This window comes from Xiphophorus maculatus, chromosome 7, assembly GCF_002775205.1.
Source record: "Xiphophorus maculatus strain JP 163 A chromosome 7, X_maculatus-5.0-male, whole genome shotgun sequence".
Classification (NCBI taxonomy): Eukaryota; Metazoa; Chordata; class Actinopteri; order Cyprinodontiformes; family Poeciliidae; genus Xiphophorus; species Xiphophorus maculatus.
In genome coordinates, this window is record NC_036449.1 from 20,067,073 (window position 1) to 20,084,713 (window position 17,641).

General features: G+C 37.0%; 1 protein-coding gene across 2 annotated transcripts in view; it reads right to left on the reverse strand.

Annotated features, from left to right (window-relative positions):
- Nucleotides 1-13,916, reverse strand: part of vwc2l (von Willebrand factor C domain containing protein 2 like) — a 28,136-nt gene extending 14,220 nt beyond the window's left edge. The window contains exons 1-2 of one of the 2 annotated variants that reach the window (XM_023336419.1): nucleotides 13,462-13,916; nucleotides 11,976-12,520 (exon numbers count right to left, since the gene is read on the reverse strand). In XM_023336419.1, the coding sequence (XP_023192187.1) occupies nucleotides 11,976-12,401 (426 nt within the window). In that variant the 5' untranslated portion in view covers nucleotides 12,402-12,520; nucleotides 13,462-13,916. Of the gene's footprint in view, nucleotides 1-11,975; nucleotides 12,521-13,167 lie in introns of both variants that reach the window. The other variant, XM_005800712.3, reaches the window with a different exon arrangement.
- Between the last annotated feature and the right edge of the window lie 3,725 nt (nucleotides 13,917-17,641).

A 17,641-nucleotide genomic window follows, 5' to 3' on the forward strand; every position in this document is an offset into this window, starting at 1 on the left:
GAGATTTTCTATTTTATAGAACTGTCAGTCACGGACCTTTAACTGATATGAACTTAGAAAGCCCTATATTTTGTTTCAAGAAGAAATAAACTGTGAAAGACAGACATTTCTAAACCAGTGGTTGTTGTCCAACCATATGGTGAAAATTGATGTCCCAAAGCACAGTGTAAGCATGGTTCATGGTTTCTACTCTTAAGCTCAGCTCATTTCTAAAGAAGACATCCAGAAGCCCACTGGGAGATATAAGAAGGTGTTGGCTGTTATATGGCTCCAAAGTAGTGTAACTTATAGTACTGTAGATTACCTGGAAAATACAAAACAGTTTTCATTTTATTTATTATGCTTAATGTATATCATATTATTTTAATTTTGTTTTTCTTTAGTTATTCATAAGTGTTGTGTGTTCTGAAGCACCAAAGCAGCCCCAGATCATCGCACTACCATCATCATGTTTTACTTAGGAATGATGTTCTTTTTCTCTGAAATACTGTGTTTAAATTAGTCAGTCTGCAGAATATTTTTCCAAAAATCTTCAGGATTATCAAGATGAATATGTTGGAAAATCTGAGCTGGACTTTTGTGTTCTTTTTGGTCAGAGCATTTTTGCCTTGCTACTCTAATGGGTGGTACTGTTTCCCAGTCCAGTCATGAGCACTGACCTTAAATCAGGAAAGTTGAGTATGCAGTGCCTTAGATATATTTTTCTTGGTACTTTTGTGATCTCTTCCTGTGATGAGTTTTGTGATGAGTCCTTGTTGTTTTCTCTACTTATAGATAATGGTTTGTTGGAGACATAAAGCCTTATAAATCACCCTTCTCAGACCAATAGATATTGGTAACTTTTTTTTCTCATCTGTTCTTGGATTTCTTACCATTGGGACATGATGTCTTGCTTTGTGAGTTATGTCGCCTACTTCATTTTTTTCAGGTTCTATTAATGATTTCTTGATTCAACATGTCGTCGTGGAGTCATCATGCCTGGGCGTGAATTGAGGAATATGAACTTTTCATTTAATTTCATTTCATTGTGTTTTTTTGAATAAAAATATGTTAACATTTTGGAGAGGCAGAGCCAAAATCTTGACTTTCTGATTAAAGAATCTGTGGATGAAGCTAAAGAATTTGTTGATAGCAAGTGAGGCCTTCCGATCGCAGAGCTGGAGCTTATCAGCCAATATTAATTTTCAAAAATGCCAGTGAAAAAAGCAAAAAGCTGGTTAGCAACATGCCAGAAGGGTGTGATTGCTGAAATGCCAACAAAGTGCTCCTATTTACTTCATGTCATGTTTAATACAATGTAAATTGAAACAGATATATCACTTTGTTAATAATCCCTTGAAATAATCCTTTTACATTGTTCATTTTTCTTTTGAGGTATGCCAGTCTCATTTTCCCTCAGAAATAAACATCGTGGTTGAAATTAAATTATTTAACATTTTAATCTGCACATTGAGTTTGTATTTCCTACCACAACCTTGATGTGACACATAAAGCAAAAAGAAGTTAAGACGTTTAGTCACTGTTGTATTGAAATATGCTCCCTTTGTTTGAAGTTTTGACATTATCTTTAGGACTATTGCAGCTGTATAAACATTTTTAATCTTAGTAAAAGACAATATAAAAGTAAAATAAACAAGGACAAGAGACATATTAAAATAAATGTAAAGCAGATATCAAAATGACAACTGTAAGAAAACAGCTTTTTGAAACAAATTATTATAAGTGCTAAAGACTGCAGCGGTTGTCCTCTCTCTCATACTGTAATGAAAATACACTATCATTGTCAGTCACAGATGATATTGCTTCTGAAATTACTATCCTTTGCTTTGGTCTTTCTTGTCCCACACCTCCTCTCTTTAATTTTCCAGTCCATACACCTCCTTATTTTAGCTTCTCAGATGATTTCCTTCAATTTGTGCTTTTAAACGCCAATAAGTTGCGCACTCTAGGGTACCTTTATATTAGTTTTCCATATCACTGAAAAGTCTGATCGAATTTCAGTTATTATGTATAATCCATGACGACACCTTAGCTCTTAACTGCATTTCACTTCTGCTTCCTTTGGTTGCCATTACATGTTACTTGTCCTTCATAGTACAAAATCAATTGTAAAGACTGAAAGCATACTTAGTACAGAGCGAGTATAAGATACCTGCAGTTTAAGTGTGACTTATTTTCCATTGTTTGCCCAGGTGAGACTTAGAAAAGTAATTTTCTAAGACCACCTGAAAGTTTACTCACTGAATGAAGTTTGTGCTTAGTGACATAAAAAAACATTGATATCTAACCAGGAAAGACAGTGACTATTGACAAAGTAGAGAAATGGCGTTATTTTACCAACGTTACAATGGATTAACGGCAAGTTGGTTATTGGCTGTCAATCAAAAATAAATGTTACGGCCCTGATTGTTCAGTACGCACGGGTCCTGAACAAATACAAAGTTGTTTAATACCTGAACACATTCTGAATGTTTATGTGCTACTTTAAAAAATGACATTAAAATAAAATTGGAAGGACTCCCAGATATCAATTAACTCTGCTTTTTGGGAACATTGGGATTTTCATGGGCCGTAAGGTGGCTGAATCAAAACGTTATGTGGCCGTATGCATCCGTAAACATCCATAGTATATTGCTTACTCTGCACTTAACTGAATAACTCACCTGGAACTACAGTACTTTGAGGTGAATGTATCTCTGGTACTTGGGGAAAAATCAGCTGCTGTCCACATGGCAACCTGCAGCATCCAATTCGCTGAGAAGAGGAGGAATCCTCTTAGATGAGAGAGGATTTTTCCAACAGCTGTGCTTGCTGCATCCAGGTACAGCTGGCATGCTAAAATACACTTTATTTTTATGCATTTGGACCAATGTTTTTTCTAGAATTGTGCTACTCCTGGTGTTGACTAGAAGTATCTCTGTTTGTTTGGATTTGTTCTTTTTGTTGACTTTGGCTCATAATTTATTTTCTTGGTTGATGCATTGGTCTTTTAGACAATTATTCCCTCTGTCTTTAGATGGTGTGCCACTGGAAAAAAATTTGCTCTTACATTTATTTCTTTAAAACTTGTGATGCACAACTTTGGTGACAAGACATGGTTTTTACAACTGGGAGCAGCTGATTAACATCTCTGAAGCACAAATAATTCCTGAACTATGACTATCTCCTCCATCGATCATAACGGCCAGAGTGTCTCTGCCAGGCTTTCTAAGCATACAGCCAGAGAGATTTAAAAAGGAGTGGCAAAAGCAAATTAGATAAAATGACTGTTTGCCAGTAACTGATTGTGTCATCCTGGACATGTTACTGTAAAATAATATTGTCTCTGCTACCCGGGAATTGAGCTATAGCATGTCATAACACTCATGTGACTATTATACAGCAGCAGTCTGTATAATAGTCAGTGAGGCTTCTTCAGATTTTTTCAAGACTGACTGTTACTGGGGATCATTTCTGCCCACAAAATCACAATCCACAACGACTCTTGAAAGATAACTGGATCATATGAGACACGACAACATTTATTTTCCCTTTGGTATAGATATCGTATTTTTGAATTGAATTGAATGCACAGCATGTTTGTTTTTTTTAGTCAGCCACTTATAAGACAGGATAAAAAAAGACCTTAAAAACATCCTTTATTTGCATAATTGAAATGTAAGAAAAACCATAAGCTGCCAGCTGAATTGGACAAAGAAAAATAAAAAAAGATCTCCACTGCATATTTGAGTGTTCAAGTACAACTTATAATACCAATATCTGCACAACCATTTCTAAGCCAGATCTGACTTAGAATCATAACATTATCAAAACAAGAGTACACTCAAGCTTCTGGAGAAACCATCAATTAACCCAAAACTTAAGACAAATACCTAATAGCTGCTTTGCTGTTACATCTGTAATCTAAGATGAACACTGTTTTATATTTTGCATAGCATGTATTAAGATTGTAAGGACTGCTTTTTTTCTGGTGCAGTCTGGTTTATTTCAATTTTAAGAGATATTTCAAACCTCTAAGCACAAACATTTTTCATGGTGTCTGAACACACTCTTGTGTAGGCAGAAAACTGCTGTGCTTGAGATGTGGGAGGTCGGTCAAACAGACAAACAAACAAACAAACAAACGAGAAGGGAGATGAATCTCAACAATATGCTAATGTGCGCGAAAATCTTGCAAAACAGTTTGATTCAGTGAATTCCTCTTGTCATATTTTAGCATTGTTGACAACCGAAGTTAAAATTAGCTGAATTACATCAGCTACAAGGAGAATTAAATAATTTCAAATGCTCAAAGAGTTTCCTTAGAGCAAGAATGAGTGTGGCATGAAATAAGTTAGCTGGACTAATTAAGGTCACCAGGGACATTTTTAAAAGCTTGATTAGTGTTTTGTTTTTTTTCATCCTGATATGTCCGCAGTAATCCACAGGTTTAATCGTGTTTTATAAAAGAAAAAAACGATTCAACTCCCTTTGAAGAAAAACATTATTTCTTTCACATCATGAGTGGTCTTCAAAGTCATGCATCAAACATCCTTAAATCAGTGACATTTTCTTTGTAGGTTAATCTGGCAAACTGGTGTGTCAAACAGCTCAGGTAGAAGCCTACAGATGCTAAATAGGGAATGGAACATGAAAGATGGAATTCGACATCAGCACTACTTTATGCGCCTATAAAACATTGGAGAAAATTCCTGTCAGTAGTCTCTGGCGTCTGATGCTTTCAGCAAGTCCTATTGTATGAGGTCTACCGTGAAGAGGATCAGTCATGCCTAAGCCCAGACACACAAAGGAAAATGGAGCAGTTGCACCAAATTTAGACATGCTGCCAGATGTTGAGGTGAAAAAAACACTTCGCTTGTTCCCACTATTATTGGCTGGGTATTAGAGTGAATTGGCTGCCATGCTTTCCATTCCACACGTAGACAAATGGAAACAGGGCTGCGAGGCAATAAAAGGTCTAATAACTTTCAGCGGGGGCAAATATTAATGGCAATGGTCAAACTTTTAAGCTGGACAGCAAAGTCACAGGAAGCTTACTCATGCAGTTAATAGGAGTCAAACAGCTTCTTTTCATTGTGTGTATTTAAAAATATATTTTACAGTGTCTATGGATGCATAGAAAGAGGTAGAATGACTTGAAACATGACAAATTTTCTCCCCAAAACACTGAACACTGACTACAGGTGCCAGAATTTCAAACAAATAAACCGTTCTTTGTGACAAAATTGTTTCGCACTTATTGGCACTATTGTTGCCTCTGGCAAATTGGAGAGGAAAATCAATTTCAGCAATCATTTCTACATCCTTTATGGATGTACTCTCGCAAATGTTTTTGATAAACAAGAGTTACTAACGACTGGCATGTGTGATAAAAAAAGATCACACATGCCATGGGTGTATGGCTTCTCTTTTTAACAACTGATAACTGTATGTGTTGAATTTTAAGTACTACATAAGTGCAGTAAAGCTTTGTTGTCCTTAGAACAACTATGAAGAAAAAAGATATCACAAAAAGATGAGTATTTTCTTGCATTTCTAATGATCAAATTCAGTCAGGTAAAAGTAAAACATCTTGTGAAAGAGCAAGGCTGATGTAGGTTGTGCTAAATTTGACCAGTTTCGCTAGTTTAAGCAAAACTTCAAAAGACATACAGCATCAAGTGTTTCATCTTTGTACACAAATAAGCTTCTAAAAGATGCTTATTTTATATATAACTACACTACATATTTATCTTTAACCCCAGTACAGTGGATTTTGAGGCTGTAGGTCAAACGAGGAACCCAAGATAAAGTCAGTGTAAAAAAACATAATGCTCTAATCTGTTGAACATGACTGCAAACTGCAATTTCTTTTTAGTCGTTTTATACTTTATACATTCTCAACCATGAAACTAAGCTTTTTTTTGTATAGTGAACATTTAATCAGAGAAACTACATACAAACCTGGCTAGAGCCAGCGAAACTATGCTCTCCACTGGTTAAATAAACGATAAATGATTTCCTGAAGAGCTAGACCTAATAGTATTTATGAATAATACATACTGATAAATCTATTACAAATTCCAAGTATTCAACTGCAGACATTAGATGTTTGTAATAATGAAAAGTATGTGTAATACTCTCTTAAATTTTGTTTTGCTCTATACTCAAACAAAACTAAACATGCATTCCCTAAGATCCAAATTAATGCTAATGGCAGATTTATTCTGTCCCATAGTTTATAATCTTTTCAGAGTACCGAAGGAGAGACTCACCCACAGCACCATTTGTGTTAGAACCATAGCGGCCTTTTCACCACATAATCTTACAAAATGAGGATGTGAAAAAAAATAGTCCAACAGCACACTGATTGCATTATTTTTGCAGTGAGATGGTGAACATGAGGCCATCAACAAATACCATAGATCTGACTTAAGATTTTCAAAAACTCTTTTGTTACCCGTTTAAACCCCTGTGTCATAAACTGAATATGATATGCAAAACACAAACTACTTACAATAAAGAAAGGCTAATAAGACCGACAACCCATAACCTTTCGCACTCCTTAGACATGAGTCTCCTAAGTAGATACTACTCTTTCCTTTAACACTGTGGGGTTCTGAGACTTTCATTCTCAAACTAAAGAGACTGTCTTATTAAAGTGGGTAAAGATGCTGCAGTTTTTGGTATGATACCATAAAAATTGTACATAATTGCTCTTCATTTACCTCATGCCATCTGAACTGAAATCAATGAAAAACGGTTTTAACCCTTAATGTGTTGAAGGATTCTCTCATTCTGTGGGCCCTTGGTCAAGGTTAACATGGAGGTGAAATGCACTATTGATGGACTTGATCTCACATGAAAATGGGGGGCTTATGTACTTATAAAATCTGAAACCTTGCATCTCAATGCACGGCTAAGCTGGATTTGGTTTGACACACTAACACACCAGTCAGTACAGATTAGGCACATTGATTTTAAAGAGGTTGATGCCACACACCATTTACCAAATCTAACATGCTAATGAGAGCTCGGTCCGTTACTTATTTTACCCAAAAGATATTAGTCATTTTTTGAATGAATAATTAAATTATGTATCATTCAAATCTAACACTGTGATGAACAAGACAAGCACATACTGTCCTAAAACTGAATTTTTGTTCAGTTTCCACAGGTAAAAAGTAATCAAATATAAATTATGCAAAGTAACAATTGAACTGGCTGGAACTGACAATGTTGTGCATTTGTGCTTGAATAAACAAGCACAAATGCTTGTTTATTAAACACATTTTACATGTTTTGGAAATACCTAGTAATTGCTTAGCAAAGTGAGCTCAAATTGAAGCAGAAAAAGTCAACAATTGAAGGGCATGTGCAACAATTGTTAGTAAAACTGTCAATGATAGTCTAGGAGAAGAAACAAAATACTTTCTAAGAAAAATATCAAAAACAAGTTAATAAAGCAGAAAGTAAACTCTGGCCTACTTTTAAAAAATTGCACGACTGCTAATAAAAAGTCGGAACATTGTGAAAAATGATGCTTTTCTACTGACCTATTTAGCTGAAGTTTGAGTGCACACACATGCCTGTTTCAGTTTGTTTCACTGCCATGTAATGCACAGAAAATTTCATTAATGAAAAATGTTTGAGCATCTTCCAGAGGGTTTCTAGCTTTGCCCTGATTTCATCTTTGACTGAAATGAAGTCAAACTCTTATGAAATGTTTTGCATGTGGTTTGTGTGACAGATATAGTGCAAAGTTGATCAACAAAGATAAATTACTGAAAAAGGTAAAAGGCAGATTGAAATATGTTCTAGATCCATATCAAAAAACAAAAGAAATCCTGAAGTGTTGTTTGACAAAATCACTGCTATTGTGTCTCATGTTGCTGTATTCATTTCTGTGTAGTTTGAATCAGATGACAATAAACTTGATTTTTTTTTGTTGCTAAGATTAGAGAAATGAATGCCAAATTTTTCCCAAAGCTTTCTTGTTCTTCTAGTAAAGAACTGACTACTTACTCCTGGTAGACTTTTACACCTGTGAGATATGCTGACATGATTGCTGTTGTAGATAAAGTTAAGCCTAATGCTTTTCAGGTGTTTTACCTGTTGTTTTTTTCAGATTCTTTGATACTGTTGGCCATTGGCTTATAATCTCTTTTAATGTTTCCCTTTTGACCAGGGTGTTCCCAAGCTATTTAAAACATGAAACCAATCCTGAAAAAGCTCAAAATTTTAGGCATATTTCCAAATTTCTTTTTATCCTAAAGCTTTTTGAGAAGGATGTTGCTTACCTTCTTAGTGCCTACTTGGAGTAAAATTTCTATGATCATTTACAATTTGTTTTTGTGCTAAATGCATTCCACTCCAAAAACACTACTTAAAGCTACCAGTAATATTTTGACAAGTTTTGACAAATACAAAGTTCTGGTCTTATTAGACCCTTCCTCATCTTTTGGCACAAGTCTGTCAGAATAATTCTATTATGAGAAACAGATTGAGGGATGTGGTTGGGAAGTCTGGGTTTGATCAAAAGTGGTTCATCTTTCTGTCAGGCATTTTGGTGTGGCTGCAAGAAGTGCTTTTGGAGTTCTTCATTGCTCTGCACTAGGACATATTTGGTTTTTAAAATGTATTCCTCTTTAAGCCAGATAACTCAGCAGTTTAGCAATGCTTCTTATTTTTGCTGATGACATTCAGCTGTACTTCTTATATGAGCTTCACGAACATTGTCTTTTATTAACTGCTTAGCAAACATTAAGCAGTAATTGAGTGGCAATTACTTATCCCTAAAGCCAGACAAAATGTTATGTGTGGCACTAAACAGCAACTGGGTGATTTGTGATGCTCACAGGAATGAGAACCCCAACCAACTAAAAATTAAAGCTAATCCATTATGAATTACAACCAGAAAACAATGTAATAAAGTGTTATATTTCCAATAAAAAACATCATGTTCCATAAAAATAAATAAATAAATACATGCACTTTGTTCCACCACAGACAAAGGCAATAACAAAATTGTTTTGGAAAGGTCAAGATACAACAAAAATAGATCATAGAGAGCAATTTCTTGTAGCTAGCCGTCAAACTTCAGTTTGTGTTGAGGACTAGAATATGATTCTTCAGGCTGATGTGGAAAATGGATGAAAACTTTCCTATTTATTTGCAGCTACTTTTACCATTAAAATATCAGACAGTATATGACTAAAGATCAACAATGTGTGTTCATTCACACAAGTAAGAAAATGAATAATTATTCAAGATTATTGATCAAATAAAGAAACGTGCATGTACACAATTTTAATCTCTTTCCCCTATTTCTTCCAGTTTTTTTAACATTGTATAGAGTTTAAAACATTTATAAAAAAATTCACAAATACGATTTGCGTCCCTATTTTACGTAAGCAAGAGAACACATTTCCCAAATAGCACTAGCTGTTAGATGCTCTTCAATAATATATCCAAGCTACGAGCACTCACTTAGCTTTAGTTACATTCAGAGGATAATAATAGCTGCTTCCCCACTTTACTTACTGAGCTCTTTAGAGACATAGACAAAGGGTACATATTGTTTGAGTTGACAACCAACAACATGATGTTGGAAAGCTTTCTTCTAATCTGACTTATAGTATAAAAACTTTACACCAGATTCAATTATCTGTGGAAATGATGTCTATTCATATCTATCCACTAAAACAATAATTTAAAGTTGTACATGATGTTATACTTGTCATAACTGTGCGATCTGAAAGTTAAAGTGTGTGGAAAATTAACAAGACAATTTTGAGAAAAACAGTCATCAATTATCTTAATTACATGATATAAGTTCAAATTACAACAATGTTGGGGGAAAAAAAGTTTTATTCCCATTGTCTGCTTGCTGTATTGAGTGAACTGGAATTTATGCACTAATCTTATCTCTGAGCACTGATTTGTTTGCTCAGACATGACTAAAATCTGAGATTAGCTATGGAGCTTGTTGTTTGGGCCATGTTGTGTCATATCTTATTTCAGTCACACCCAGCCTGGATTCACTTGCGGGGAGCTTAAACTAGGAGGTCTTCTCATGGGCAGCAACAGTTTAAACACAGACTGTAGTTGTCATACCCCTGGTGTCATTTTTAATCAGACAGTGCTGTCATACACCATAACCACTGCAGAGACACTGGTGTGATGGGTAGAGACCTGCTGCAAGAGCGCTTACTCAGTGTCCACACAACAGCGCATGAAAATACTGTTTTAGGATCTGTCGGTGTGGCAACGATGGTCCAACAAAGGGTGGAATCACACTGGGTGGCAGCGTTGTTGGTGGTCTTGGCCAAAAATAAAGTTTGATGATAGGGTTACAGTATATAAAAGCTAATCTAAACAATACACATTTCTAAGATAATTCATAACAAATGCATCTAGTTGAAATGGCTAACCTTCTCTGGTGTCATTTATTGAATGGAACTATAGGTCTGCATATTCACCTGGGTGGCTTCTGTGAACAAATTGTAAAATGAAAACATTAAAAATGAATACACGGTGGCTGTTATAAAATTAATATGACAAATATTACCTGTACATGTTAGAAATAGCTCATCAGTTTACTAGGAATATTCTAGATCAGCAAGGGCTATTATTGTTTCCAGTAAAATTGATACAATCTGAATAACTATAGCCATCATTACAGATATTTATATTTAAGTTTAGCTCTATCAATGAGTAAATCTATCAGATGATACTGTGTAAATCCGTAAATCAGATCTAAAACACTGTAGCACATATTCAGAAAGGAATTTGACTCTTCTTCTAAATACTATAATTATGTCTTTGGGTGTTTGAAGACATAATCACTCTCTACTTTTAATATGAAATACAGAATTAAAAGAAATTTAATTTTGGTGGTTATTGAGTATTAGCCATTATACTCAGCACATATAGCTTGCAAATATAATATTGAATAAGAAATTGTAACCAATTATTTTCGTATTAAATTCTACCTAAACATTTTATTAAAATTTAATTGAAGATGTTGGGTCCACTGTTGGTCATCATTCTTCTTGTGTCGTGTCCAGTGGAGAATAATAAGGGTGATAGATCTATGTAAGTTATTTTAATAAATATTCAGCTTAGACAAAGCGGGCAACGTCTTTGTTGGTGCAAGAGCGCCCAAAATGGCAAAAACGAAGCAATATCTTTAAACATAGTGGTTTAAACAAGGCTGGTTTTGGCAGATTTTCCTTGTGCTTTCATGACACATTTGTAAAGAATTCCCACAACAGAATAAGCCTAATACTGCGAGGAATTTTTTCACGTTTTTCTCCAAAAAATATACCATAGAAGAAAATGTTTTCATCCTCTTTTTAATTTTTATTTTTTATTTTAAAACCTAAAAATGTAAACAAAATGTTCTATTGTGGATTTTTATAAAAATGGAGAAGTTATTCTTTTTCTAAAGAGTCATCCAACTTTTGCAGCTCTAAGCAAATTTCATTTAGCTGGATCATGGGTGGAAATTGCTCTTTGGACGGGAAAGATTGAAAATCCCTAGGAAACATTATTGCATGATGAGCTTTGTTGGAGGCCTACACCCTTGAATAGAAACAGTTTTATGTGATGGTCGGGATAATGTGCCTCAAAGGCAATAAGTTCTCTGAATTCCAGAGACCACAATCCCATTGACCATCTGAAGGATGTCCTGGTCAAACAAGATCAACCCATGAAGGCTCTGCCTCTCAGCTTACAAGACTTAAAACATCTGCTGTTAATATCTCGGTGTCATGTATCCTAATAAACTTTCAAGGAGTCATTAGAGTTCATGCCTCCATGAGTCAGAGTTGGAAACAGATGGCCATAATGTTATGCCAGATCCATGTATCTGCTTTGCATAAGTTATTTAAATCTACGCAAACAAAATGCATCCAAGTTCTGTGCTCGAAATTGCAACAGTTTACCTTATGGGTGTATGCAAGGACCGACAAACTCAAACAATATTGGCCTACCTTGAATTCTTCCAGGATTTTGTACGTTTTCCCTCGGTACTCGCAAAAGTTTTTAACCTCCTTGCACTCGGGGCAGCATCCATTGTGCTCTACTTTCGTGCACTTCGGGTGCAGTTTCGGGCACTCGGGCTGGTCGCACACGGGCCCGTCCTCCGTGCAAACGCACGGGCAGTTTGAGTGTCCCGGATAGAAACGCTCCCCCAGCTTGTACACGAACCCGCTGTCATCCACGCACCCTTTTCCCCTGTAGTCGTCAAAGACGATGTTATCCGCGGCGGTCCGCTCTGCCTCGTCGGCGACGTAATCCTCGGGGTTGCCAACCGTGGCCGGAGACGCGACGCTCAGGGCCAGGAGGAGAAACAGGAGGAGGACGGAGGCGGCCGAGAGGAGAGGGCCCATCCTTCCCCGCGGCGGTAACATCCACATTCAACACGACTGCGTGGATGTCATCTCTAAGCTCCGGGTATTCTCTCCGGGTCCGACCAGGTCTTTATCATTGCTATCATCGTTATCACTGCTGTCATCGTGTATCCGAAAGGGATGTTCTGCAGTGGAATAACAAAGAAATTAAATAAATAAATACACAGATAATAATCATGGCATGGGGTGGTGATTTCGCTGCTGCTGTTTTGCGCATTCTCACAACCCCGTCTCACCTTGCGATGTACTTTTTTGTTTTTCTTGCAAGAAGTTTTATCATGGAGATTATTTTACACGATGAAAAGCAGTTTCGTTTCGGTTGTCTGGCAGCGTATACTGTTCAACAGGTTTGTTATATAGTGCAGCAGATGTAGGTCCAAGCGCAGCAACAGAACAACAGAGGAAAGGGCTTGTGATATTCATTACTGTAGTGGGTGGAGTGTTTTATTTTCCAAATTCTGAAAAGGTGAATTTGAGGTTTAAAAAAATTGAGAAACTTTAGATAAAGGACCATAAACAACAGGTAGTTTCATTTGTCACATTTAAAATGCATTTGCTCGTGTTAGCTTTAATAGTAAACTAAATCAGCACGGCTATGCAGCCATACATTTTAAAACCCACCACCCTTCTTATAGTTTTTATAAAGAAGCAGTAAAACAGCTGAAAATAGGCTGAAAATCTATCTCTGTGCATTTAGAGCTTCGTGTTTTACAATGCCAGATGGATTTCAGGGACAGCAGTGGCGCACTTAAAAGCGATAAGGCAAACTCACCGTGTTTTTTTTTTTTTATCTTGATATCCTCTTTGTGTGAAGCCAAGAAAATCCAGAGCACGGATTGCTGGAACAGATCTCAGATAGTCGCCTTGCCCATTGGAAACTTCACTCTCATCCACACATTAGATTCACAAGGTTCCCCGTAACACTATTGTTCCCCTCCTTCCTCGTGGATTATGGGTTCAAAAGCAAGTAGTGATCAGCCTTTTTTTCTTCGCTCTTTGCAAATGCAAAGACGGTGACATTCACGAAAAAGTAGGTCTGTGCCATCATTACCCTCATACGACTCACCTTTCTGAGACAATATCGCAGTTCACGTCCAACAGCATGCGGCACGGACGCACAGAGCTACATAAAAGGAAAGAGAAAACTGCTTAAAATCCGCCGTATAGCGTTCCTTGGGAATCCAGAGTATAGTCAGTATATCCAAATGATGCAGGTTGGTCAGCGGCTGTCGGTCTTGTTGCGCATATATGCGAGCGTACATCCAGCGGTTGCATTGTAAAACAAAAATCCACTATGACTAAGACGAAAGATTGTGCAAAAAAGGGGGAAAAAAGCAAAGCACTTCTGAATGAAGGCAGTCATTAGAGGATTTTACAGTTGAGGTTTGCACTAATCGCCAGCAGGCGAGACTGAGGAAGGAGCGCTCCCGACTTTCAGAACCTTGGAGAGCGACCGTCTCCTGCGTCCTGCTCTGAGCAGAACAGAGCGCCCCCCAGCTCCGCTCAGTCCACCTCCTGTGTCACCCACAGTCACAACACTCACATCTCACAACCACAGAAAAACTACCACTACATTTCTGGGGGAGCGCCTAAAGGGCTAAAAAAAAAATCAGATAATAATAATAATAATAAAAAAGTCAGATTTCAACCGGTAGATTGAGCAGGTATAGGCTACAGTTTACGGATGGGTGTTAGTTTACTATTGCGTCTGTGAACTGGTGCGCCTCGGTGCATGCTTGTCTCATAATGAGGTACTAACTATGCATATGTCTTTGTACACGCACTTGTGTGCATCTCTGCTCCTGTCTTTACACATGACCTGCAGCATGTTCCCCTGAGTCACCCATAATTTGCAGCACATTTTCACGGCGACCTATTTGTATTCTGCCGTGCATCACACAGAGGGGAGTCAGACTTTCTCTGCCCCCACAGCAAAAGAAGAAAAAATACAGTAAGATTCTGTGGCAATGCGGGCTTTGTTTTACAGAAGCTAACCCATAGGGGCCACTGCCTAACTGCTTCAGCCCAAGCACATGACTGAGAGAGAGAAAGCCCAGAGCACCATCAGTTAATTAAATATTCCTATGAGAAATCATGAATATTTAACTACTCCAAAAATGTGGCTGAAAATGCCTCACAGGAGGGGGAACCTACACAGCAAAAAGTATTCTGACTCCATACTGCGCCTGGCAAAAGTTTTTACACCTTCTGAACGTTTCACTTTCAGCCACTTTACAACCTCAAACTTTAATATTGTATAAATTTTACTGGGATTACTGGGTATAAAAATTATAAAGAGGAAAGACAGTTACAAAAAAAGACAAAAATGAAAACAGCAGGGGACATATGGGTTAACACTTTTACTTCCATACTGCTAAACAAACAAACAAAAAGAATATTCTGTAGACCAAATTGTCTAAAGAAGTCACTTACTTAAAAATAAATAGTATATATTTGTGTGTAACGTTATTGTTTGTTTAAAAGTTTATGTCTATTAATCAGAGAAGAAGACAAGAAGCCCAATGGAGCTCTGAAACATTTTCACAGATTAACAGCTAAAATGGGAAAATCTGTTAAGAACAACTATTAGACCATCCCAAGAACCTGACCTTTATGAAAGACCAAGAAGAACAGCATGATTTAAAAACTGATGTCCACAAAAAATAAAATAATATAAAGTAAATGAGCCTGACCTATTTTGCGAAGAAGACTGGGCAAAGAATTGCATCTGTTGATGTGCAAAGCTGGTAGAGCTGTAACCTAAAAGACCTAATTGGCAGTCATGGTGCATATATGTTCAGTCCAAATGCAGATTGTGATTATCCGATCTTGATTTGTGCTCCCTACTTTTCTTTCCAATTAAATACATTGAACTGTGCGTTTGCAACATGACTAAATGTGAACAGAGATCTATGAGCATGAATACTGCTGCAAGACTGTGTTTAATTAATAATGATAAAGGCACAGATTTGTACAGGTAAATTGATGAACTGGATAAAGTTGGTAAAATGATTGAACTGCATGTTCTGAAACTTCCCTCATGTTAAGTCGAAACATTAATGTCCATACAGACAACAAATATTCCCCTTATTCAAACTACAAACAAATCAGTTGTCACTTCATTAAAATCCATGAAAGCAAATATTCCACATCTCGTTGAAACAATACACAACAATGATGAAAAAACTAGCAGGGTATCAAGTTCGATGCCAATAATCATTCAGTATTAAACTCCTAATAACAGTTTTATAGATTTTAATGTATTAAATATAATCACAAGCATCAGTATATTTTTATACCGATTTGCTTGATATTATATAACTTGTTGAGTTAAGAAAAATAAAACTGCTGTAACATGTTTTTACCTGGTACTTAACTTAGTCATTTGGATAAATTGTGGTTGAAAGAAAACAAAACATGTCAGCAGATGCTCTTTTGCATTAAACTATGAACTGGAGCAATCTACTGTATGTTTCTCTGATGAAGTTAAGCTTTGAATACGTCTCTTATTGTGGTCTGCATTTTTACGTTCAATTGTCACAGAGTAAATAATCAGAAAGAGCATATGCAAATGACAGGAAATGTTCAATTCTAGTTTGGATAAAGGTACATCAGTTGGATGTCTTAAATATGTAGTACTTCTTGTGTTTAAGTAACTTTCTTCTCATCTGTATTTGAGTCTGAGCTGCAGAAAGCGAGTGTACCCCCTGTTAATATTACTTAAGTATATGCCCCATTAGCTTCAGGCTTGGCAATACACAACATCCAAATAAAACTCTTTCTAAAGAGTGTTGAAATAGCCAACTTCTGTCAGTGCAGCTCTCCATAATATTTCCTAATGATAGGGAAGCAAAAGGCTTGAAAATGATTCATAATATATACTGTCTATGATTGCAATGATTAGATCAAGTAACAGCTTCTGGGCGCTGCACTCAGTCACTCAGGCTGTGAGACGGCGCGTGTAGATCCATTGACAGGGATTCTGCGAGGTTAGTTATCTCTAAAATGTTGGCAGGTCTTTGAAATGCAGATAACAGCAAAGCTGCGATCACAAAAAAACCTGTGGCAGGTGGGAACTTGTCAAACTCAAGGTAACAAGAGCAAAGTGGATAAGAACTGTGACAGCAGAACCATTTAACAGGCAAATGTGCAAAGACCAATTGAGGGGCACAATTAACGTTTCCCTTATTCCAAAAGCAGGAATGGGGAAGGCAATGTTTAATATGACTTTTTGATTCTATCTTCTGATACATTTAAAAAAAAAAAATCAATTTACAATTGACTTCACTAAATGTGTGTTAGGGCAGTATGTCCCTGACTATATTTAGCTTTTTTCTAAGTCAGACATTTTTCTTGGAGTAGAAGTTGGAACTTGGAGTCATGCTGGGTCTGAACATAAGTAAAAAAATGCAAGCAACACCAAATAATAAATTTTTGTTCTTTATCAATGTCAAAGGCATCCACTATTATCCAGAATGTAACAATGTACTATGCAGTATGTAATACACCATGTCCTTAACTATGCAGAGCAACACCTCTTCCCTCCTGTGTTCTCTGTACAGAGACATCTTGTGTGTTGACCTGGTTTTAAAGAAAAAAAAAAGGAACACTTATGGCTTGTGAAGCCTGTCATCTTCTTTCCTCTCACCGCCCTTTTGCAATAGAGCCACCACAAGTGTATATATATCATTTATTAAATCTGACATTGCACTTGGGTAAATGTTGGATCCTAATGTGTGATGTGTTGTCTGAGACAGCCGCCCAGCCACTTCAGCACGCCATGGTCCATTAGGCCTTCACTCTGGCTCACGCAAAACATGGAGTGGCTAATACAAAGCATCAGCAGAACCGAGAAATGTACTAAGGCAGCCACTTCTACCACCACACAACCTGTGTTTTACTGCTGGCTAAGAAGGCGAAAGTCCTGCTGGTGTGACATGGCTTTCCTGTGAGATTTTCTTGAGCGGCATAACAGAGTTGTTTACATCTTGGGCTTATTTAATGTGAAGCAAACAAGTGCCAGCAAACAAGAATAGGTTCCAATTCAATCAGCTAATGGAAAGGCAGCTCTTTACTCTCCCCGCTACCCCTCCCCCCCACTGCCACCTCCTGCCTGCCACCAGCTCAGTTCTCCCAAAGCAACACATTCAGTACACTCTGAGTATGTACCGAGCAGTATAATGGTTTAGCCATTAGGGCCACATTTAAAGCCCGCCAGCAGGTCCCAGGCATTATATTTGGATGTG